Source organism: Oncorhynchus mykiss, chromosome 8 (assembly GCF_057628025.1).
Source record: "Oncorhynchus mykiss isolate SJ-2025 chromosome 8, ASM5762802v1, whole genome shotgun sequence".
NCBI classification, from domain to species: domain Eukaryota; kingdom Metazoa; phylum Chordata; class Actinopteri; order Salmoniformes; family Salmonidae; genus Oncorhynchus; species Oncorhynchus mykiss.
The window spans coordinates 87,819,425-87,845,529 of record NC_143029.1 but is presented as its reverse complement, the minus strand read 5'-3'; the positions used below and the strand labels follow the sequence as shown (position 1 = coordinate 87,845,529).

At 40.9% G+C, this 26,105-nt stretch overlaps 2 protein-coding genes across 2 annotated transcripts in view; both read right to left on the bottom strand.

Moving 5' to 3' along the window:
* Nucleotides 1-265: 265 nt before the first annotated feature.
* Nucleotides 266-24,931, bottom strand: LOC110530826 (myosin heavy chain, fast skeletal muscle). Its single transcript, XM_021614109.3, has 41 exons — nt 24,792-24,931; nt 24,252-24,297; nt 23,892-24,119; nt 23,384-23,530; nt 21,916-22,072; nt 19,790-19,817; nt 19,475-19,583; nt 19,256-19,348; nt 19,047-19,107; nt 18,827-18,925; nt 18,109-18,212; nt 17,569-17,707; nt 16,879-16,997; nt 16,561-16,710; nt 16,296-16,466; nt 15,791-16,094; nt 14,229-14,293; nt 14,048-14,135; nt 13,820-13,937; nt 13,386-13,509; nt 13,022-13,158; nt 12,109-12,364; nt 11,670-11,912; nt 10,684-10,860; nt 10,446-10,591; nt 10,180-10,270; nt 9,510-9,899; nt 9,261-9,387; nt 8,933-9,051; nt 8,593-8,789; nt 8,318-8,501; nt 8,028-8,193; nt 7,597-7,721; nt 7,123-7,431; nt 6,697-6,900; nt 6,474-6,599; nt 6,155-6,325; nt 4,271-4,375; nt 3,972-4,067; nt 1,019-1,150; nt 266-379 (listed from the first exon to the last, which is right to left on the bottom strand). Exons 3-41 carry the CDS (start codon nt 24,105-24,107, stop codon nt 359-361), a joined length of 5,814 nt encoding a protein of 1,937 aa, XP_021469784.3. The 5' UTR covers nt 24,108-24,119; nt 24,252-24,297; nt 24,792-24,931; the 3' UTR covers nt 266-358.
* The window catches only part of LOC110530827 (myosin heavy chain, fast skeletal muscle), a 72,023-nt gene continuing 46,183 nt past the window's right edge, over nt 266-26,105 (bottom strand). Inside the window, exon 42 of the mRNA XM_090182914.1 lies at nt 266-346. The gene's annotated coding sequence lies outside the window, so the exon portion shown is untranslated. The remainder of the gene's footprint in view (nt 347-26,105) is intronic.

The window sequence follows — 26,105 nt, the reverse complement described above, 5'->3', positions numbered from 1 at the left end:
GCAGATAGGAATAGGCAAATTACTCTCACTGTCAAACAACAATAATTTAGATTTATGGATCGTAAGTCCTTGAATCCATAGCTGTCTATGAATTTGAAAGTGGTTGCATTTCTCCAGCTTCATCCCACAGCTGTTTAACCCCCCCCCAAAAAATGACCGCTTTGTTGTTGTTGGAATACCAGATTGCTCCTTTAATTAAAGTACAGTATTTTTATGGTATGAAAAAACTGTTTGCTGAGTAATAAATCCAACGTCACAAGAGGTATGTAGGCCTACATGTTTTTAATCAACAATCATTTTCACCATGAAAATCATATTTTATGCAACACAGGAAAATGATATAAGACTTCGGTCTTGTTTATTCAGCAACTTCTTTTCCCTGTGAGAAGAAAGAAAAGAATGGATCAGTATTAACAATGAACATGCAATATATACTCTATGTATTCAAAAGTATGTGGACACTCCATTTCATGAAGCTCACGACGAACAGTTCTTGTTCTGACATTTCTTCCAGAGGCAGTTTGGAACTTGGTAGTGAGTGTTGCAACCCGAAGACAGAATATTTTTTACACGCTACGTGTGAGCTTGTGGCCTACCACTTCGCGGCTGAGCCGTTGTTGCTCTTAGACGTTTCCACTTCACAATAACAGCACTTACAGTTGACCGGGCAGCTCTAGCAGGGCAGACATTTTAGAAATGACTTGTTGGAAAAGTGGCATCCTATGACGATGCCATGTTGAAAGTCACTGAGCTCCTCAGTTTTGCCAATGTTTGTCTATGGAGATTGCATGGCTTTGTGCACGGATTCTATACACCTGGCAGCAACTGGTGTGGCTGAATAACCAAATCCACTATTTTGAAGGGGTGTCCACATACTTTTGTGTATATAGTGTATCTTAAATATGTTTCATTGAGTGTAAGAGGATTTATTGACTTCTGTGAAGACTGAATCAGAGGTGGTGTTGATGTGGTCATATCTGAGAATGAGTCAGATGTAGAATTAGTGGCAGCTCTGTACCTTTCCAGTGTCGCGGGTCTTGGCTCTGAGCTTGTTGACTTGAGTCTCAGCGATGTCAGCACGCTCCTCAGCCTCCTCCAGTTCATGCTGAACCTTCCGGAACTTAGACATGTGGCCGTTGGCTTGTTCCTCCTGTGTGAGGAACAGAGAGGGAGAGCACAACATCAGCATTCAAAGTTTGAAGCTTCAGGTAGCAAATTAATATATATTTTTTTTAAGGTATTTTAATTAAATTTTTATTTTCATTGACAGATTTAGGATTGCACTGTATATAGGGAGATAGATGATACAGTAGAGAAAGTGGGTGTCGTAAATGTGCATCCAACCACTGCCTCCAGTGCCTATTGTAAGTATTCACCCCTCTTCACATTTTGTGTTACAAAGTGGTATTAAAATGGTTTTAAAATTGTTTAATTGTCAACAAGCTACACATAATTGTCTGGAACATATGCAAAACCATATGGAGTATGTTTTTTTTCAGTTGAACTGGTAACATTTTGATTTGTTTTCATCATGTGGTATGATTTCTCATGACATTATTTATGGAGAAATATTCTTCAAACTGTCTTGGAAGGGATCATCACGCAAAGTGTTAATCAATTGTACATAAAACTGGCAAATATATGAATTATTGTTGATGATGAACTAAGCAATGTTATCCATTCCAAATGAGTGACACAATTGCGTTTTGGGGTATATTTTGTAAATGAACTCGTGATTATATATTTTATTATATATGTGATGGAACATCTTTTAAGAATTATTGAAAAATAAAACACTATATCTTGACTAGATAAGTATTCACTCCCCTGAGTCAACACATGCTATAAACAAATTAATTTAGCAACAATTACAATAAGAGTATTTTTTGGGCTATCCTAAGTCTATAGGAGCTTTGCACATCTGAATTGTGCAATACTTGCCTATTTTTCTTCAGAAAATTATTCAAGCTCAGTCAATTTGGTTGTTGATCATCGCTAGACAGCCATTTTCTAGTCTCACAATATATGTCTAAGCAATTATATGTCAAAACTGTAACTAGGCCACTCAGGAATGTTCACTGTCTACCTGGTAGGCGACTGCAGTGTAGATTTGACCTTGTGTTTTAGGTTGTCTTGCTGAAAGGTAAATTCATCTCCCAGTGTCAGGTGGAAAGCGGGACTGAATCAGGTTTTCCCTCTATGATTGTGCCTGTGCTTAGCTCCATCCCCCCCCCCCCCCCCGAAAAACTCCCTCGCACTTGTCGATGACAAGCATACCAGTAACATGATGCAGCCATCATCATGCTTGAAAATATTGAGAGTGGTACTCAGTGATGTGTTGGGTTTGATTTGCCCCAAACCTAACACTTTTTATTCCGGAAAAAAACGTTTATTCCTTTGCCACATTTTTTTGCAGTTTTACTTTAGTGCCTTTGTTGCAAACAGGATGCATGTTTAGGAATATTCTGTGCAGGCTTCCTTCTTTTCACTCTGTCAATTAGATTAGCATTGTGAATTAACTACAATGTTGTTTATCCTATCCTCAGTTTTCTCCTATCACAGCCATTAAACTCTGTAACTGTTTTAAAATCACCATTGGCCTCATGGTGATATCCCTGAGTGGTTTCCTTTCTCTTCGGCAACTGAGTTAAGAAGGACGCCTTTATCTTTGTATTGACTGGTGTGTATTGATACACCATACAAATTCTAGAATAGTTTTGTAAGCTTTCCAATGATATCAAACTCAACCTTTTATCTTTTCCAATGAGGAAAATATGGCTGTCTCATGGTAGTGAGGTCAAAGTAGGTTTTAACTTTTAATACCCCTATCTTCATAATGTTTTGACATTCAGTTCCAAAAAGTAACTTTCTGACCACTTCTACCACTTCTAAATATGTTCTACCACTTCTAAATATGTTCTACCATATCTTCTACCACTTCTAAATATGTTCTACCACTTCTAAATATGTTCTACCACTTCTAAATATGTTCTACCATATCTTCTACCACTTCTAAATATGTTCTACCACTTCTAAATATGTTCTACCACTTCTAAATATGTTCTACCATATCTTCTACCACTTCTAAATATGTTCTACCACTTCTAAATATGTTCTACCATATCTTCTACCACTTTTAAATATGTTCTACCATATCTTCTACCACTTCTAAATATGTTCTACCATATCTTCTACCACTTCTAAATATGTTCTAACATATCTTCTACCACTTCCAAATATGTTCTACCATATCTTCTACCACTTCTAAATATGTTCTACCATATCTTCTACCACTTCTAAATATGTATGGCAAGTTATGTTCAAATCAAAAGGTGATTCAAATCAAGTGGAACGACCCAGGAAGAACGACAATTAACGGATTAAAACATTTTTTGGACATTTTACCGTAATTCTCTTACCAAACTTTGCATCTGCACAGTTTTTCCAGTAAATGTGTAATTAATTTATTATTTTTTTTAATAGTGTAAATTGTTAAAAATAGTAATTGTGCATAGAGTTGGTTGCTATGTTAAAATGTATAAATCAATGTTTTTTTTGTTTGGCATTTTAAAGTAAAAAAAAAATCGGACTCAGCTCAATTACATCTTTTCTATTCACTTTGACATTATGTAGAGTTTGTGACCTCCCCTAAAAAAAATAACTATTTCAATCCCACTTTGTAACACAACAAAATGTGAAAACATCCAATGGGGGTGAATACTTAAAGAAGGCTGTATGTGATCCAGCTCGACCACTAGACTAGTCCCCCTCCTTCAAGTTGGTCAAATGTAGACATGGGAGTAACTCAAAAAATGTGCATAATTTCTTCAGCAATTACTTGCACTATCAATTGAGTCATTGGTGGCTGATGTGCAGTAGCAACACTTACTTCAACTTGTAATGTCTCCTAGGGAAGAAATATGTTTTTGAATGTATGCTTTCAGAGTATTTGACTAATGAAGGGTGCTCACCGCTTCCTCAGCCTGTCTCTTGTAGGCCTTCACTTTCATCTGGAGCTTATCTACCAGGTCCTGAAGTCTGACAACGTTCTTCTTGTCCTCCTCAGTCTGTGGGAGAAGATCAAAGAATCAAAGCCCAATAGTTTTATACACAAACCTGTCTGTGTTTGTGTCTACCCACTGGGCAAAGGCATCAAATCAACATCTATTTCACATTGGTTCAATGTATTTTCATTGAAATGCGGTGGAAACGATGTTGATTTAACCAGTGTGCTCAGTGGGAAGTGTTTGAAGAAGGTGCTTTCTCTTACCTGGTAAGTGAGCTCCTTGACTCTGCGCTCATACTTGCGGACTCCCTTGACTGCGTCTGCACCTCTTCTCTGCTCGGCCTCCACCTCAGTCTCGAGCTCGCGCACCTTTGTGAAATAAATGAACGTAGGCATTTGTTTGAGGGGGTGAAATCAGATATAACAAATCTTTGTTAAACAGATGTATATTCTTCTACTCAGTCAAGGAGGCAAAATTGTTGTCTGTTCCTATGTACTTTTACAATTTTTATTGAGGGGGTCTGTATTGATAACAGCTTTTCATTATGTAGTTTGGTTATAGACAGAAAAAGTCATTACGCAATGCTCCTGTCTATTGTTACAGTGCATTCAGAAAGTATTCAGACCCTTTCCCCTTTTCCACATTTAGTTACGTTACAGCCTTATTTTCTCCTCGTCAATCTGACATCACAATACCCCATAATGACATCACAATACCCCAAGATGACATCACAATACCCCATAATGACATCACAATACCCCAAGATGACATCACAATACCCCATAATGACATCACAATACCCCAAGATGACATCACAATACCCCATAATGACAAAACAAAAACTTTTTTTTTTTTATGTTCGCAAATGTATTATAAAACTAAACACAAATACCTTATTTACATAAGTATTCAGACCCTTTGCTATGAGACTCGAAATTGAGCTAAGTTGTATCCTCTTTCCATTGATCATCCTTGAGATGTTTCTACATCTTGATTGGAATCCACCTGTGGTAAAATCAATTGATTGGACATGATTTGGAAAGTCATACACCTGTCTATATAAGGTCCCAAAGTTGGCAGTGCCATGAGATTCTCTGGTCTGAAGAAACCAAGATTGAACTCTTTGGCCTGAATGCCAAGCGTAACATCTGGAGGAAACCTGGCACCATCCCTACGGTGAAGCATGGTGGTGGAAGCATCATGATGTGGAGAGGTTTTTCAGCTGCAGGGAGACTAGTCAGGGAAAGGTGAAGGGAGCAAAGTACAGAGAGATCCTTGACAAAAACCTTCTCCAGAGCACTCAGGATTTCCAAAAGGACAACAACCCTAAGCACACAGCCAAGAGAATGCAGGAGTGGCTTCGGGACAAGTCTCTGAATGTGGCCCAGCCAGAGCACAGACTTGAACCCAATCGAACATCTCTGGAGAGACCTGAAAATAGCTGTGCAGCGATGCTCCCCATCCAACCTAAGAGGATCTGCAGAGAAGAATTGGAGAAACTCCCCAAATACATATGTGCCAAGCTTGTAGCGTCATACCCAAGACGACTCAATGCTGTAATCGCTGCCAAAGGTGCTTCAACAAAGTACTGAGTAAAGGGTCTGAATAATTATGTAAATGTGATATTTCAACTTTTTTATTTATAATAAATTAGCAAACATTTCTGAAAACCTGTTTTTTCTTTGTCATTATGGGGTATCGTGTGTAGATTGATGATGAAAAAAAAGATTGAATCCCTTTTGGAGTAAGGCTGTAACGTAACAACATGTTGAAGTAAAGGGTTCTGAAAAACTTTCCCGGATGCACTGTATATAATTCGGAAAGCCTGATGAAAGTGGCATGAATTTGCTAAAAAAAAAAGGGGTGTAAATCTGGTGTAAATCATTGACGCCTCACAACACGCCGAAAAAATCAAAAGACTTGCTTGGGCAGAGAGTGTTCAAAGGAGTTGTAATGCCTTAATTTGGGGGGGGGGGGGGGGGTTCTGGAAATGTAACATCCAATAAAAATGGAGCTTCCAGCGGACCATTCTAGGCATTTCGGCTAATACAAAATTATCCAGACCTCCAAGGTGTGATGACAATGTGATTTCGAAGTATGGCTATGCAAGACATAATTCAACCTAATCCACCCTGCTGTTAACTCACCCTGGACTCCAGTTTCTGGAGCTGCTTCTTGCCTCCCTTCATGGCCAGATTCTCAGCCTCATCCAGTCGGTGCTGCAGGTCCTTGACTGTGACCTCCAGGTTCTTCTTCATCCTCTCCAGGTGAGAACTGGTGTCCTGCTCCTTCTTCAGCTCCTCAGCCATCATGGCCGCCTGGAATGGTAGTTTGTTTAATTTATGCACCAATTGGCACCAATCATAACGTCCCTCTGAGATCTTTGTTGTTGTAAATTAGCTCAGCTACCATTGGCCCTTGGTGACAAATCATGTGGATGTAATTCAATAGATCATAAAGACTCACGTCAGTGATGGCCTTCTTGGCCTTCTCCTCTGCATTTCTAGCCTCCTGGACAATGTCCTCAACCTCTCCCTGCACCTGCACCAGGTCAGTCTCCAGCTTCTTCTTGGTGTTCAGAAGGCTGGTGTTCTGGAAGATGAAACAAGACCATTTGTTTGAATCTCAAGATAACTTACAAGGCGGGAAAGGTATGCTTGGTTGAGTTTATTGAGAAATGGCTCCGTACCTGGGAGTGCAGCAGTCCAACGCGCTCGCTGGCATCTACCAGCTCAGTTTCAGCCACTTTGCGGCCTCTCTCAGTCTGCTCCAGAGCAACTCTCAGCTCCTCAATTTCAGCCACCATCAGACCGTTCCTGCGCTCCACCATGGCTACCTGTTCCTTCATGTCCTCTGAGGCACGGACAGCGTCATCAAGGTGCAATTGGGCATCCTGGGGTTCAAAATGACATAGGTTCATTAGGACTTGTGGAAGTAGAGGCGATAGGATTGGTGATAGAACTGTTCATTGGTAAGAATTTCCCCTATATCCCTACCTTTCTACAGTATATTAGTCAACACTATTCAATTGCTCTGTTCCATTATTTTCTACAGATTCACAAACAAATCCCTCCCCATGTTCAGATGTTTGAGCCTGATATCCCAGTCCCTTTACCTTGAGCAGTCCCTGGACGTTCCTCAGCTGTTTCTGGGCCTCAGCGGCCTGCCTGTTGGAGTGGCTCAGCTGGATCTCCATCTCGTTCAGGTCTCCCTCCATCTTCTTCTTCACCCTCAGGGCGTCATTCCTGCTCCTGACCTCAGAGTCCAGGGTGCTCTGCATGGAGTCAACCATCCTCTGGCTGCTCCTCTTGATCTGCTCCATCTCCTCGTCCTTCTCAGCCAGCTTCCTGTCCACCTCACCCTTGATCTGGTTCAGCTCCAGCTGCACACGCAGAATCTTGGATTCTTCGTGCTCCAGTGTTCCCTGGACAAGGAGAAGCAGTCGGGTAAATTGTGTTCAATACATTTGGATGTGAATAACACAAGGAATTAAATATATATAACTACAATAAACACAAATACAGGGAGCATTGAACTGAAGCTGGCTATTGTTACACTGCTTTTCCCATCAAACAGCTGCAGTTTGTACCTCCGCCTCCTCCAGAGCGGTCTGGATCTCAGACTTCTCTGTCTCCACGGTCTTCTTGGCCTTCTCCAACTCATGGATGCTCTTGCCAGTCTCTCCGATCTGCTCAGTCAGATCAGAGATCTCCTCTGCACACACAAGCACAAGAGCAGTTTAGACTTGGTAGAGATTTTCAGTGGATATCTCCAATGCACTCAAGTTGACATTGAATCATAATGATTTATTCATTTTTTACTCAGTAGTTCATATGGTCTTGCAAATCTAATTGCTCCTGCTTCCTTGGGTTTTTCAAAGGAATACCGATTACAAGTTCAAAAAAGGATATTTTATACCGTTCAAAAATGGTGTTATCAAAATGTTAATGGTTACAGTTTTCTCCATCTTCATTACCCCAGTCAAACATGAGCCAAGTAAAACTGCTGTCAAATGCTCACGTTGCAGGTTCTTGTTCTCTCTCTTCAGAGTCTCCAGATGATCCAGAGCCTCCTCGTAGGAGTTCTTCATCTTGAAGAGTTCAGTGCTCATAGAGCGAGCCTCCTTCTGAGCTCCTTCCAGCTCAGCCTGGCTCTCCTCATATTTCTGCTTCCACTCTGCCAGGACCTATGGAAATCCATGTGATTTTCATTAGAAGGGATTGATGAAGAGTTTTGAATCAGAAATATGCTACAATTACACTACAATTAATCATATAGCAGAACCTAGCGTGAGGTTTATTTATTTGCACCTTGTCAAAGTTCCGCTGCTTCTTGTCTAGGTTGGCGGCCATTGCGTTGGCTCTCTCAACGTCAATCATGAGGTCCTCCACCTCTCCCTGCAGCCTCTGCTTGGTCTTCTCCAGGGAGGCGCACTTGGAGTTGGTCGCCTCAATGGTCTCCTCAGCATCCTGCAGTCGCTGGGCCAGCTTCTTCCTGTTTGACGACAGAAGGTATAGGAATGTTACATATGGACCCTCACCATCCACACCCTATAGTTGAGTTGTTGCTGTTGCATGTGACTCACTTGGCCTCCTCCAGCTCCTCTGTGCGTTGGATGGCATCAGTTTCATACTTAGTCCTCCACTGAGCCACCTCACTGTTGGCCTTGGACATGCCGCGCTGCAGCTCTGCCTTGGCCTCCTGCTCCTCCTCAAACTGCTCTCTCAGGAGGTCACAGTCATGGCGGGCAGACTGGACACCGTGGGCCAGGGCGTTTTTAGCCTGTGAAAGAGAACAACAAAGAGATATTAGAGAGATAGTACAGCAAATGACAGTAGAAGTCTCTGAGGGTGGCGTAGGCACCATCTATATGACGATATGGCTGTTAACTCTGTGATCGGTAGTGTCCGTTTTATGTCCCTTACCTTGACCTCCTCCTCAATCTGCCTCTTCAGCTCCTCAACCTGTTGGATGAAGGCCTGTTTTCCTCTGGTCAGCTGAGACACCAGGGCTTCCTTCTCCTCCAGCTGGCGTCCAAACTCACCTGCAGGGATAGAGGGATACCTTGTTAATTGGGTGTCTGACCTCCTAAGATTGAAAATGTATTTTTAGGTATCGTAGGGCAATGTTATGTCGTGAATATGATGCTAGAAACTATTGTGGACTGGACTATCAGGATATATCCTACAATACATGTTATTGTCTTTTACTGAAGGAAACCATTTGCTTGTTGTTCATTGTTGATGATGGTACCATTTTCTGTCAGGAGTCTGGCCCTCTGTCCACTGATGTCGTTGATCTGGCGAGAATTCTCATCATTCTTAGTCTTGAGCTCACTCAGCTGGTCCTCAAGAGTACGGCACATCTTCTCCAGATTGCCCTGTTAGTGAAATATGTTCCATCATTACTTTATATATGGGACTCCTGTCAGCTGCAGTTCGCTTGAATGGTAATGTATTTTGACCCTCCTCAACGCTGCTTCATCAAAATATCACTACTCACCTTAGCCTTGGCGACGGCCTCCATGTTGCTGGAGAGGTCATCAATCTCCATCTTGTACTCGCTCTTCTCCTTCTCTAGCTTCTGCTTGACGCGTTGCAGGTTGTCGATCTGCTCCCCGAGCTCAGCCACGCTGTCGGCCTGCTTCTTGCGCAGAGCGGCGGCTGTGGCCTCATGCTGCAAAGTGGACTCTTCAAGATCACGACGCAGCTTCTGGAACTCAGCCTCACGCTTCTTGTTCATCTCAATCTGAGCAGCAGTGGCGCCACCGGCCTCCTCCAGCCTCTCGCTGATCTCCTCAAGTTCCCTGGAGAGATCGGCCCTCTGCTTCTCAACCTTAGCCCTGGCAGCACGCTCAGCCTCAATTTCCTCCTCCAGCTCCTCAATACGGGCCTAGAACAGGGGGCAGGACCAGGAGGAATGAACACTACAATGCAGTTGAAACAATTGAATGTGTTCACACAAAGCCAGTTCCACTAATATATTCAGTAGAAACTTTCCCATGCAGGAACCAAAACCACAACGGTAAGAAGCACCATCTTTACAATGGTAAGAAGCAACAGTAAGAAGCACCAGGAAAAATGTATGCTACCAGATTAATTGTTTTCAGGAAATGAAGGAAATGATTCAGGTGTTGGCTTTCCTGTACTGGAGCTGAGATCCTGTACTGTACCTGGAGTTCCTTGATCTTCTTCTGCAACTGAGCTCCCAGAGACTGTTCATCCTCAACCTTGCTGAGGAGCTGGCTGGTCTCAAACTCCTTTCTAAGAAACACAAACACGTAGATTGCATTGTTTTGGTTTGATAATGAAAAGAGAGAGTATCATACCATTCAGTTTTCTATCAAGAATCACATGCAAATGGTAATTTATAATTACAAGAATTAGTCAAGAACAACCATTATTTTGATCAATATGGCAGGTAATACTGTGTGTTTACTTCTTGATTTTCTCATCGGCTTGCTGCTTGTCATTCTCCAGGTCCATTATGGACTCCTGGGCCAGTTTCAGATCTCCCTCCAGCTTTCTCTTGGCTCTCTCAAGGTCCATACGGAGCTTCTTCTCTTGCTCCAGAGAACCCTCAAGCTATAAGATATAACCACAATGTTAAAATCTTAACAACTGAAGATAATATCATCTCACATACTATCATGGCCAAAATGTCAAACTCCTCTCACGTCGTCCACTTGCTGTTCCAGCTTGGTCTTGGCCTTGGTCAGAGTGTTGACTTTGTCCTCCTCTGACTGCAGGTCGTCCAGTGTCTGCTGGTGGGCCTCTTGGAGGGCTTTCTTCTCCTTGGTCAGCTTGGCAACACTCTCATCCATAGACGCCATCTCCTCTGTCAGGTTTTTAACCTGAAAACCGGAAAACAAAATTTGTCTTTGGTCTCTTCACCATGAAGGGGACATTTACAGTGGTTTGATGTACAGGTAACTGCCCCCAAAAAATAAAACACCAACATAGTGTGTTTGGCCACCACGAGCTGCCAAATCAGCTTCAATGCTCTTTGACAGATTCTACAAGTGTCTATAACTCTATTGGAGGGATGTAACAACATTCTTCCACAAGAAATGTCCTAATTTGGTGTTTTGTTGATGGTTGTGGAAAATGTCTCAGGCACCACACCAGAATCTCCTAGAAGTGTTCAATCCGGTTGAGATCTGGGCACTGAGATATTCAAACACATACACACCCTTTAAAACCCCTGTACTCCTCTTTCAAAGTCACTGAGATCTCCTCTAACCGTTGTAGACAAAATAATTGACTCCTGGGCATTTTTATACATGACACTAACCATGATGGAATGTTAATTGCTTCATTTTTTTTTCATGAACCAACCGTGTTGAAGCACCTGCTTTTGTATCCCTCATTCACTCAAGTGTTTTATTTTGTTAATTACCTGCATTAGTTTCATTCAGATTAGAAATGTCAACAAGTACTGTACTTATATATTCAACCGGTGTACACCACGCCAGTGTACTGAATGGAACTCATAATGAAGTGGGGAACATGCAATGAGTGTGAGAAGTACTCCGCAACTTAAATTCTACTATTTTTCATTTTTCCTGCACCCACAATACGACTTGAATTCCATTTCTGTTAAGCTATGTTTTCAGTTGATTATTGTTTGGTGGTTAGACTGTCTCTGGTAAAAACACGAGACCTTGTTTTCAGTGGCGTGCTTCTCCTTCTCCACTTTGGCTAGGGTGAGCTCCAGGTCATCAATGTCCTTCTTCAGCTCAGAGCACTCATCCTCAAGCTTCCTCTTCTTGGCAGTCAACTCAGCATTCATCTCCTCCTCATCCTCCAGCCTCTCAGTCGTCTCTTTGAGTTTGGCCTCCAGCTGGATCTTGCTCTTGATGAGCCCCTCGCACCTTTCCTCAGCATCGTTCAGATTCTCTGATTCCTGGTTTCAGAACAGGAGAAAAAAATCAGAGGCCTCACTTTGTATATTAAAATATAGACATCATTTAGTTTAGAGCACATCAATATAAATTGATTAAATATATTAATGGGCTATTAAAATGTGTGAGTTAGCCACATACTTCTTTCACAGTGTGTGTGTTTGTAAATGTTCCCTTTGAGGGTTGTTGCTCACTCACAGATGTGACTTGGAGTGCCAGGTCGTTTTTCTCTTGCAGCAGGGACACCATCTTTTCCTCCAACTCCTTCTTCTTGGCCAGAGCCTTGGCCAGGTCTGTCTTCATCTTCTCATAGTTCTCCTTCATGTTGGCCAGCTCCTTCTCAGTCTCAGCACTCTTCAGCAGGGGCTTGATCTTGAAGTACAACTTCATCCATGGCCAAGTTTTCACATTCATGAATGAGCGGATGTTGTACTGGATGGAGAAGATGGCCTCTCTGGTCGACAGAAAGGATAGAGTGGCATGTTGAGTGACATGCTTAATAAACCTACATTCTGGGAGTCAAAGAATAACAATTTGGAGCCCTGTCCCACTTTTTGTATACAGTTGTAACCAGGCATGATAATGAAAGGTTTTTTCACTTTAAAATATTTACTAAACAAAAACCATTGATTTCAAAGTTGAACAAACCATACAACTCTATGCACAAGGACACATTTTACAAAAACACTTTCACAGGAAGAACTGTGCAAATACAAAGTTAGTTAACAGAATCAATCGAAATGAGATTTTACCATAATTCTACATTTTGTATTTGCTGTATTTACATTCTTGACATCATTGTGCTTAGATTTGTATGGCTTGTTAAATTTTGAGAACGTTTTTTGTTTGGCATACATTTTGAAGTGAAAAGTCGGGAGTTTCTGTTTCCATGGAATTGCCCAACCCCCTTCCTAAATTCATAGACAGCGTTCTTGATGCAAGGACTGACAGGTTATGCTAAGTTCATGAGGCACACATTTAAAGGAAAACTGAACAGCTTTCCAAACTTACTTTCTCATTATGATCAACTCACATCATATACAGTATATAATCATGATGAATTACATACTGGTGGATCACAGAAAGCTTTTCCAAGTCTACTCTTCCTCACCTCCTCTCCATCATCTTGGTGAATTCTTTCCTCATGAGGAATCCACGGCTGAGAGCCTGGACCATGCCGACCAGAGCTGCTAGCTTCTCATCTCTCATCTCCTCCAGGACCCCCAGCAGACCGGCTTTGAAGAACACCTGAAACAGGTTAACGTTGTCAATGGAAGCACAGTGGTAACACATAGAAAGGGTTGAATCAAAAGAGGGGAACAACACCAGTAGACTGATTTAGTTTATCTTCTATATTATTAGTAATGTTTGACTTTGAAAAACAAACCACCTTTATACTCCATTAGTTACATTGTCGTTAACATTTTTGTTGTTGTGTTTTGTTGTCAGACATGGCTGGGTTGTATTTGACTGACCTTGGTGTGTCCAAACTTATAATCCTCGTGATTTATATCAATGGACCCAAGTAGCTTCTCAGAAGCCTTCTTGTTGTCCATGAACTGGCCCTCGGGGATGACACTGGCATTCAGTACTTTATACCTGAATGAGGAGACATTTTTAACATATGCCAAGTTGCAATAGCTTGGTTAAATGACGTAAAAGGTAAGCCTCAGGGCACTTGTCCGGGGCAAGTACATTTTTTTGGGGACAAGCAGATTATAGATTTAAGTTGTCAGAATGGAGAATTAAAAAAGATCACAATATCAAGCATTCAGAAGACTTAGATTGAAGTGTCCTCCGGGTGCGGATAAGTTGCTAAAAAGTTATGTCAATCCCTGAGCCTATTCTGATGCCGGGAAACCCTTGGAGCAGAAATTCTGTGTGTACATTAGTGTTTATATGCATGTACCTCTGCTTGAAGTCAGCATAGATGATTCTGCTGGGGAAGCCCTTTCTGCAGATCCTGATACCCTCCAGAACACCATTACACCTGAGCTGGTGGATAACCAGGAAGTTCTCCATCAGACCTGGTAAAACAAACCAAGTCTCTGTTAATACTCATAAACAGGTTAAAGATTGGTTCTTTAAGGTTACTGATACTGTACTGATAAGATGTCCTATTTAACTCAATATACACCTGGAGTCTTTGACTCGTTGGGGATCAGGCAGCGCACAAAGTGAGGATGAGTGCTCCTCAAGTTGGTCATCAGCTTGCCCAAGTTCTCCTGTAAGAGGGTTACAAACCATTTTCTCAGAAATAATTGATCATCGTCAAGGCTCCTTTTGAAGGACTGAATAGACACATTTCAGAAGCTCACCCTGAACTGGGACGACACAGTCTGCATGGATCCACCCTTCTTCTTGCCTCCTTTCTTGGTTGTATCTGTTAAAATGAGGGGAAAGTAAAAGATAACTATAAACTCGATAAACACTCTTATCTGAATAACCCTGAGAAATAGTGATACATTCAAAGTCAAATCAAATTGTATTTGTCACATGCTTCTTAAACAACAGTTGTAGACCAACAGTGAACCCTTCCCAACAATGCAGAGCGAAAAATATAGAAAAAATAGTGTGTAAAAATACACAATGAGTAACAATAACTTGGCTATTTACACGGGCTACCAGTACTGAGTCCATGTGCAGGGGTACAAGGTCATTGAGGTAGATATGCACATATAGTCAGTCAATATAAACATAATAATACTGAATTCCCCCTCGACCACACCCACAAATTGTGGAGAAAAATAAAAATCCCATTGATCCCCGGTGTAAAATCTTTTGTTATACAGAAATAACAAAGCATCCCAAAAAGCATCCCGTGTTGTAACCAGGTCAAAAATCCAGACCCGGTTCACAATGCTCCCACAGGGAAATAGATCCTGCAAGAAGAGCCTTGTGGTTTTTGGCTGTACGGAAATGTGGGGACATGGTGTCCAATTAGGCTACACATAGCATTTATGTGTGGAAAACATTTCATCACCCATAAGACATTTCACTAGTTTAGTAAAGTCTGTTTTGTATTTCTACTCACTACCAGAGGCTGTATAGTCTGTTTGTATTGTTGGTCTAGGTTGATAGCTAACTAGCATCCACTCACTACCAGAGGCTGTATAGTCTGTTTGTATTGTTGGTCTAGGTTGATAGCTAACTAGCATCCACTCACTACCAGAGGCTGTATAGTCTGTTTGTATTGTTGGTTTAGGTTGATAGCTAACTAGCATCCACTCACTACCAGAGGCTGTATAGTCTGTTTGTATTGTTGGTCTAGGTTGATAGCTAACTAGCATCCACTCACTACCAGAGGCTGTATAGTCTGTTTGTATTGTTGGTCTAGGTTGATAGCTAACTAGCATCCACTCACTCATGTGGCTGCTAGCAACGTCATGAAAAGGGGCATGAGGGAAGCCCTACAATATTATATTATTTTAAGTAGTGAGAATACTCTGGAGTAGACAATGTTGAAAATAAATCTTTACACATGTTGTACTTTGCATAAATGTTGTTTTGTAATTGACTAAAACAAGCAGACAAAAAGTAAATTTTGTTTGAAAAAGGCCAAGTATTTACTCTGAGCCAATGGGGTAACCTAGGTAACCATATGTTGTTGTCCCCACAGGCGGGTAGGGTGTTCTATCTAATACCGCCTGGGTCTATAGTTATGGTAAAGTGGCTAGGCAGCAGGATAGATAATAAACATAACTAACTTCCTTCTTACTGGACACAGAGACATAGAAATGGTATCCACAAGTTCATCTGACTTTGGGGAAGTATATAAAGGGTATCATTGCCAAAATCCTGAAATATTCCTTTCAGGAAAATGTGGGTCTGAGTTTTAACTGGTGCTTAGTTAAATCTTTTGACGTGACGCTAGTCTTACCCTCAGGTGGGGCAGCAGGGTACAGGGCAGCCAACAGTTTGACTGAGGCCTTCCCGTACATCAGAATAACTGATTCGTTCAGGGGGTCCTTGTTCTTCTCCAGCCAGCCAGTGATGTTGTAGTCCACAGTGCCGGCGTAGTGTACCAGAGAGAAGTGGGCCTCTGCCTTGCCTTTGGCAGGTTTGGGCTTCTCATATGCCTTGGTTTTGCCAAGATGCTGGTCGTTCAACTTGTTCTTGAAGGTAGTGTCTGAAGCCTTGGGGAACATGCACTCCTCTTCAAGGATGGAGAAGATGCCCAATGGCTTTAAGAAAAGAGATTTAAGAAACATTTATTCCTTTAGTAAACATGCTATTATAGGATTCTATTCCTTTAGGGTCACATATATGGAGGCATATTGAGTTCTCGACCGTCAGATACATTGTACCTCTGTGATAATATATCACACATCACTTGCTATGAGCTTTGCTGTTGTGGTCCATTATAATCTTCACAGACAGTTTACCTTCTCAATAAGCTCAATGCAGGCAGCCAAGTCCATGCCGAAGTCAATGAATTCCCAGACAATTCCCTCCTTCTTGTACTCCTCTTGCTCAAGGACGAACATGGTGTGGTTGAAAAACTGTTGCAGTTTCTCATTGGTGAAGTTGATGCACAGTTGCTCCATACTGTTGTACTGTTGAAGCAATTTCAAAAGGGATCATTTCATTGTACAAGGCTGTAATCCCTCTCAATCACAACTAATTGTCTTGTTCTGGTCTCGTACTCACATCAAAGATCTCAAATCCGGCAATGTCGAGCACACCGATATAGAACTGCCTTGGATTCTTGGTGTCCAACATCTCGTTGATACGGATGACCATCCACAAGAACATCCTCTCATAGATGGACTTGGCCAGAGCCATGACTGCATTATAAACCTGCAAAGATAATACCTCAAATGAATACTGGAGATATTGACCATGGCTAGTGATTAAGTGATAAGCGTATGGAAAAACAAAAGTACTGTAAAACAAAAAAGCTATGCACTCGTCCCCAACAGAATTACGGTGCGCAGAAAGTGTTTGACGCTGGTTTGACCACCTTACCTGAGGCACAGTCTGTCCCTTGGTCACATACTCGTTGCCGACCTTCACTCTGGGGTAGCACAAACATTTCAGCAACTCCGCTGAGTTCAGGCCCAGCAGGTAACCGATTTTATCAGCCACTGGAGAGAGAACCAACATCAACAGACTCAGGCACTCAAGATCGCTTGTTTCTGATGTTACACTGACAACATAGTTTATCGAACTCTTTTGTGGGATAAGTTTTGAATTTCCTCCTCAACCATTGCTTCAAATAATTTGTGGAGGTTGGAATTTAGTCTGCATCGTTTATCTCCTAACTGACTTTCATGTGGTACTGTCTGTCTTACCGTTTCTATTTCCAAATACATTTAAACTCAGTTTTTCACATTTCCTGACATTTAATCCATGGAAAAATTCCCTGTTTTAGGTCAGTTAGGATCACCACTTTATTTTCAGAATGTGAAATGTCAGAATAATAGTAGAGAGAATGATTTATTTCAGCTCTTAATTCCTTCATCACATTCCCAGTGGGTCAGAAGTTTACATACACTCAATTAGTATTTGGTAGCATTGCCTTTAAATTGTTTAACTTGGGTCAAATGTTTCGGGTAGCCTTCCAAATGCTTCCCACAATATGTTGGGTGAATTTTGGCCCATTCCTCCCGACAGAGCTGGTGTAACTGTAACTGTATATCTATGAGTGCGACTCACCCTCTGTGCCTTCTGGCTCGGCCTGCTCCTCACGCTGCTTCTGCTTGAATTTCAAGTTGCCATGATGCATTACAGCACCTGTCAACTTGTAGATGGCCATCTTCTCATCATTAGTGAAGCCCAGGATCGTAATGGCATCCTGGAATTAGAAAGGAAGTACAACAGTGATGAACTCAACAGTAGGTTGCTCTGTTACAGTACACTACAGTTCTGCGCTCACTCCAGAACAAACGGGATGGATAGAATTGACTGGCTTCTCTGTTTCACATGATTACTTTTGGCCAACACTATTATGTGGCAGCACGAACAGTTTTACACAGTTCCACAGGACATTTAGTGGCACTCTCTTGTCTTACATGTACTTAAAGGTGAATTGTGGAGGCATGACAAGTGGTTTGAGACACATGCCAACTAACACAAAGGTGCCCATCTGACACCAAGTTGGAATTGCACAATGTTCCTACCCGTTCCATGACTTGTGGACATGCACAAGTCCACAACTCCTGCACCGGAGTTTGGTTAGCCCTTTGTATAACTCACATCCGTGGCATCCAGCTCTTCCTTGTCGTTGATGCTGGCCACAGTGATCTGACCCTGGCTGATCATGGGATAGTCGTAGGGGTTGGTAGTGATGAGCGTCATTTCTGTCGACAACGGAAAACGGCTTCTCAGTTAAATCTAGTAGAATTCCCCTGTCCCACCTTTACAGTATCTCTCCCTCCTTTAGTCAGTAGATGGACTCAAAGATATTTGTTGTACATAGTAAATAGCATCAAAAAACTGGACTGAGGCTCCTAGAGTAGTGCATCACAGTGCATTACTTGATAGGTCTTTCCAATGAAAGATCTATAAAGACCTGAAACATGTCTAGATGCCTTGTTATCTTGGATGTTCTCATTGTAATAGTATTAATAATAGATGGACTATGATTATTTTAATACAAATGTCTAAAATATTCATCATTTCAGTATCTTCCTTCCTCATCATCTCAACATAAAATAAAGCACCACCCCAACATCAACAAGTGTCTCCAATGGAAGACAAGTGTCTCCAATGACATCATCGATGTGCATCAAGTGATTTCAATCTACTAGTTGTCTACTAATTGGTTGATGATGTCATTGGAAACACTTCCTCTATAGTTGTTTACTACAAAACACAGAAATGCACAATTTTCACATAATGTTGATGTTGGGGTGATGCTGGAGAAGATTTCCCAGATGGGGATAGTTTCCCCCTAACCTCTACTTTTCCTTACCAACTAGCTCAGGTTTGTGGCCTGTCATCATCTGGTAGAAGATGTGGTAGCCTCTCTCATCGGGCAGCTGGAAGGACACTCTGGACTTCTCCAGCAGGTCTGAGAGACAGAGAGAGAGAGAGAGAGAGAACATGAGAACATTACATACGATGACATGATCTCACAAAAATATTCTGTGTGAATTAAAGAAAGCATTGAGAAACAATCAAAACCAACTCACAGGTCTCAATATCAGCTTTAGCCAGTTTGCCTGCTTGGAAGTGAATCCTGATGAATTTACCCTGTAGTAGAGCATGGGGGTTAGAAATAGGTATTTGATAGGACCCCTTGACATGTTAGTTTGTTGGACTGTTATATCTATAAGGAACTACTGAAAAAAAATGTTTTCCAAATATAATATCACTTCCACAGTATGTCCTTCATACTTACAAAGCGAGACGAGTTGTCGTTCCTCACTGTCTTGGCATTACCGTAAGACTCCAGCAGAGGGTTAGCTGCAATGATCTGATCCTCAAGAGACCCCTGATTGAGACAAACACACAAGTTGCTTAGAAAGTGGTAAACCCTTTCTTGAAACAAGATTCACCGCTGGAGAAAAACTTTTACACAGCCCACCAAACTGAAATGTGTTAAAAAGGCACAACCTACCTGCATTTTGCTGGGGTCTACTTCCTTCTTGGCACCAGATACCGCAATGGTGGCGAAGTACTGGATGACACGCTTGGTGTTGACAGTCTTTCCTGCACCGGATTCTCCACTGGTTAATATGACAGAGAAAGAGGTTCTTTAGTCACAGATTGCGTCAGATTGGCTTTCACTAAGAAATAGCATTAGAATATACACTGTTGACCTGTTTTCTAACAGAAGTAAATAATTAACAAATATTCCCACTCATTGATGTATTATTGCACATAGCCATATCCAGGGGTCATTCTTAATGTCATGTATTTTATAAAAACTTACGTAATCAGGACAGACTGGTTCTCCTTATCTGTAACCAAAAAAAAACATTTTGCTTATCATACTCCTGCAACATTATGGGTACATTATTGCATTCATAGTAGAGGTCGACCGATTAATCGGAATGGCCGATTTAAAGTTTTCATATCAATTGGTAATTGGCATTTTTGGACACCGATTGTGGCCGCTTTTTATTTATTTATCATTATTTATTTTGTTTACCTTTATTTAACAAGGCAAGTCAGTTAAGAACAAATTCTTATTTTCAATGTCGGCCTAGGAACAGTGGGTTAACTGCCTTGTTCAGGGGCAGAACGACAGATTTTTACCTTGTCAGCTCGAGGGTTCGATCTTGCAACCTTCCGGCTACTAGTCCAACGCTCTAACCACCTGCCTTACATTACACTCCACGAGGAGCCTGCGTGGCAGGCTGACTACCTGTTACGCGAGTGCAGCAAGAAGCCAAGGTAAGTTGCTAGCTAGCATAAAACTCCTCTGATAAAAAACAATCAACCTTAACATAATCACTAGTAAACTACACATGGTTGATGATATTACTAGTTTATCTAGCGTGACCTGCGTTGCATATAATCAATGGGGTGCTTGTTGATTTCTCATCGAATCACAGCCTACTTCTCGAAAACAGGTGATGATTTAACAAGCACGTTCGCGAAATGCACTGTCATTGCACCAATGTGTCCCTAACCATAAACATCAATGCCTTTCTTTAAAATCAATACAGAAGTATATATTTTTAAACCTGAATATTTAGTTAATATTTCCTGCTAACATTACTTTCTTTTAACTAGTGAAATTGTGTCACTTGCGTTCCGTGCAATCAGTAGTTTGGGCCACCTGGCTCGTTGCGAACTGTGTGAAGACCATTTCTTCCTAACAAAGACCATAATTAATTTGCCAGAATTGTGCAAATTATGACATAATATTGAAGGTTGTACAATGTAACAGCAATATTTACACTTAGGGATGCCACCCATTAGATAAAATACGGAACGGTTACGTATTTCACTGAAATAATAAACGTTTTGTTTTCGAAATGATAGTTTCCGGATTTAACCATATGACCTAAGGCTCGTATTTCTGTGTGTTATTATGTTATAATTAAGTCTATGATTTGATATTTTAATAGAGCAGTCTGACTGAGCGGGGGTAGGCAGCAGCAGGCTCGTAAGCATTCTCAGCACTTTTGTACGTTTGCCAGCAGCTCTTCGTTGTGCTTCAAGAATTGAGCTGTTTATGACTTCAAGCCTATCAACTCCCGAGATTAGGATGTGAAATGGCTAGTTAGTTAGCGGTGTGCGAGCTAATAGCGTTTCAATCGGTGACGGCACTCGCTCTGAGACCTTGAAGTAGTTGTTCCCTTTGCTCTGCAAAGGCCGCGGCAATGGATAATGATGCTTCGAAGGGGGACTGTTTTCGATGTGTTCCTGGTTCGAGTCCAGGTAGGGGCGAGGAGAGGGACGGAAGCTCGACTGTTACACTGGCACACTACTAATGTGTTACACTACTAAAGTGCCTTGAAGAACATCCAATAGTCAAAGGTATATGAAATACAGTACAAATGGTATAGAGAGAAATAGTCCTATAATTCCTATAATAACTACAACCTAAAACTTCTTACCTGGGAATATTGAAGACTCATGTTAAAAGGAACCACCAGCTTTCATATGTTCCCATGTTCTGAGCAAGGAACTGAAACGTTAGCTTTCTTACATGGCACATATTGCACTTTTACTTTCTTCTCCAACACTTTGTTTTTGCATTATTTCAACCAAATTGAACATGTTTCATTATTTATTTGAGGCCAAATTGATTTGATTGATGTATTATATTAAGTTAAAATAAAAGTGTTCATTCAGTATTGTTGTAATTGTCATTATTACAAATAAATAAATAAAAATCTTCTGATTAATCGGCATCTGCTTTTTTTGGTCCTCCGGTATCTGTATCATTGTTGAAGAATCATAATCGGTCGACCTCTAATTCATAGCATCATCATGAATTTCATTTTGGAACATTTTACAATTGGAGACTAATGAAATTCCCAGCAAACTAACATGCATGAGAAAACAGTAGATTCCATCTGTCCATCCATCCATGAGAGCTCTTACCAATCATCATGAACTGAAAGGCGTTGTCAGAGACGGAGAAGATATGGGGTGGAGCCTCCATCCTCTTCTTCCCTCTGTAGGCGTTGACAACCTCTTCATCGTACACAGGGAGCCACTTGTAGGGGTTCACCGTGGCACAGAAGAGCCCAGAGTAGGTCTGGATGAAAGGGATTCATTTGAATTCGGGGATTAGTAAATCAGAATGACTTTTACCTGGATTTATGTGAGGATGTGTGTGTACTTTGGTATACTTATGTTGGTCTACTGTATTGGCATGTATTCTACCATTTAATTTACAGTTCGAAAAGTATTGGGACAGTGACAAATATTTAGTTGTTTTGTCCTTTGTTCTCCAGCACTTTGGATTTGAAATGATACAATGACAATGAGATTAAAGAGCAGACTGTCAATTTATCATACCCCCATTACAATAACAGGGGAGGTTAGCATACCCCCAAGACATGCTAACCCCTCACCATTACAATAACAGGGGAGGTTAGCATACCCCCAATACATGCTAACCCCTCACCATTACAATAACAGGGGAGGTTAGCATACCCCCAAGACATGCTAACCCCTCACCATTACAATAACAGGGGAGGTTAGCATACCCCCAAGACATGCTAACCCCTCACCATTACAATAACAGGGGAGGTTAGCATACCCCCAAGACATGCTAACCCCTCACCATTACAATAACAGGGGAGGTTAGCATACCCCCAAGACATGCTAACCCCTCACCATTACAATAACAGGGGAGGTTAGCATACCCCCAAGACATGCTAACCCCTCACCATTACAGTAACAGGCGAGGTTATAATTTTTTTTTTGGGGGGGGGGGGGGGGGGGGGTGATATTTGTGCGTCTGTAACTTTCTCACTCATCATTATTCACGATTTATTCAAGATTATCCGTAATTATAGTAGGAGCCACGTTAATGTAGAAGTATTTAGAAACATATTCAAATCTTGTTTACAGTAGGTGACTCCAAAATGATACAATACATTATTTACCATTCATTTTCTTGGGCCACAAAATACTCTGAAACACAACCAAAAAAAACAGCAAATGCATCCAACAACAACGTTGATTTAATCATAACACGCTAAGAATATGGGACCAAATACTTCACTTTTTACTACTTTAATATACACAAGTGTCCCGATACTTTTGGTCCACTAAAATGGGGGGACTATGTACATAAAGTGCTGTAATTTCCAAACGGTTCACCCGATATTCATGAAAATACCAATACATACAAATTAAAGCGGACAGTCTGCACTTTAATGTCATGGTCATTGTATCATTTCAAATCCCCAAAATGTGTCACTGTCCCAATACTTTTGGAGCTCACTGTATGTGTAGTCCTGTATGTGTGTATTTCTTATGTTGATGTATGTGTAGTACTTTGTGTGTGTATTTCTTATGTTGACGTATGTGTGTGTGTATGTTTATACAGGTATCTTACATAGATCATCCATGCTGCATAACGCTCTTTGAGGTTATACAACACAGAGGCTTCATTCAGGTAGGTCATCATGGCCATGTCCTCAATCTTGTCGTACTTAGGGGGGTTCATCTGATAGATGTCTGCTTCTTTGAACTCTTTTCCTTCCTGAAACAGTCAGAAATCTACATTACACACAGATCAAACTGGACATGACTGAATGCTTTTTGCTCCTTAATTAGTCCAAAAAATTAAACTGCCATTTAATCCAACTACTCTGTTATCACCCATTGACACATACATGGTTATTCTTGACTAATCAATATCAATAATTTATGCCATTTTTAAATAGCAGTAAGAAAAATGGTGTGCTTGAAGGTTATATTCTGTTTATACAAAAACAATACTAATCTGTCTTGTTACTGATTTTCATATCGTTTGTTTTTTTAATCATTTTTAAGATTTTTTTTTTCAAGAAATAGAGTAATGGCACAAACTTGAACTTGAATACTTTTCAGATCAGACTTACCTCCTTAGTCCCATCAGGTTTCGTGACTGTCACAGTACACTTGCCATCGGCCCTGGCAGTGACCAAACCCTTTAGGTACAGCTCCTTGACATCTGTCACATAGCAGGCGTTCTTTGAATCAAAAGGTGCTGCTTGTGCCTCCATCCTCTCCCTCTCAGGCTTACGAAGGTACAAGGCAGCCTTGCCGTAGATTTGCATCTCCGCGTCCGTACTCATGGTGACGGATTACTAGGAAAGAGATAAAACAAGAAACTAGAATGACTCTGTGGTGCTTCCTCCACATTCAGCAGAGTTAGATGAGCGATATCCCTCACAGTATATTTTCATAATTTTTATATGAAGACTCAAACAATGTCTCACCTTCTTTTTCCCCGCCTACAGATGAAGTTGTACTTCTTGGATGAGCCTGTGAAACATTAGGGTGTTGTGAATTCTGAAGCCTTATCATTTAGCCCCCGAAGGTCTAGAAAACATTTGGAATGCCAACATTCAACCCAAATCATTACAGCCATGTCCAATTCAACTACAGGTGCAACTGGTAATTTTTTTTTTTTTTTTTTTTTTTTTAGCAACTTATGTTACTAGACATTCTGTCAATAATTTAAATAAATACTTCTGAAAACCCAGTTACATTCGATACCACCCCCCTCAATTTACAAACAAGTGCAGAAGCACCACTTTTGACTGTGAATTAAAGTGCCAGATTTTAAGTAAAACAAATATTTTTTTACATTTCAAATCAATGCCACTTCATTGCATGTTGTCAATATTACAAGAGACAGGCAAAACATTTATTTATGTAAAACTCAATTCAGACAGTGCAGTTAGTTACTACCTCAGACGCTGAGCGCAAAGATGAGACAAATAAACAAATCTTAGGAGGTAGAGAGAGAGTCTTACCACAGAAGAAGAAGGTATCTGACTTATGGATGCTGGGGCCTCAGCCTCCTTATATCTGGTCGAAAGTGCCAACCAAGCAGAAGTTAATTATGGACCACCCTGGTGAAGGAAATGGATTGGATGAGAGATCTCTGTGTGTCCCCTCCCACGTCAAGGAGCATCACACTCCTTATTCTTTTACCGTTGATATGTTCTAGGCTATTCTGAGACATACATTAAGGAGCGTCAGGTAGCCTACTGCAGGAATGTCCACAAATGGCATGTCTTTTTGCGCGCAATTACACTGGTCATTCGAAACGTTTGTAAAGTATAAATAGCCCTCACTTTAGGTTATGCAAAAAAATACTTAACTAATGATTAGTAAATGGTTTTATAAGGACCTATATTAAACATCTTACGAATCATTATGACATACTGTAAAAGTTAAGTGTTTATAAATGCGTGAATAAGTAGCTTATTAACATGTACAAATGTGGGAGTAATGATTAATAAATGATGAGTAAACTAGTTATAATCCATTATAAGTGCTTTATTATAAGGTGTTATTGTAAAATGATACCCAATAATGTTATCCACTCATATTGCTGACTGCAATATAGCTGCCTCAAACTTTTATTACACTCTGCGGTAAACCGCATAGCAGCTGAGCTGGCTTCAATAAAACTGATATAACATTTATACGGAATAGTTACAATAAAGTAATTTATTCCTATTCATTTACATTTCATGTCAATTCATCCTTTACTAAAGCCTATATCCATAGGGTTGTGGCAGTAATGCTAGTCTCCGGTAAGTTTAATTAACACGTTACAATAGCATCAAATTGCTCAGGTGCCTTCCACACCTGGGTTCAAATCGAATTTGCTTGAACCTGCCTTGAATTTTCAGACGGGTTGGGTTTGCACGTTTGGGACTATTCCGTTGGTTTCATTGCGTCTGGAAAGTGAAATCAAGCTAATCTAGCTCAAAAATGTGAAATGTACAATTTAAACCTCGGTCGACCTTGAGCAAGGGATTTAACCCCTAACGTGCGGAGGAGTAAAGCGCTGTGACTGACCCTCTGCTGCTCTACGTACTAAACTTCCACACATGTTAATTTACATGAATAGAATACAGAGATTAAGTTTAGAACATGGCCTACCGCTTGTATGTAAATATTAGACTGGGAAGAATTGACATTCGATCTCCCGCTATCAACAAGCGTGGCCAACGGCAATACGTCTTATTGGCATGCAAATTCAATCAACCGATCATAAACATTAGATTACTAAATTGGCATATAACACCCCTGTTACACTGCCCACTAGCCTTTTG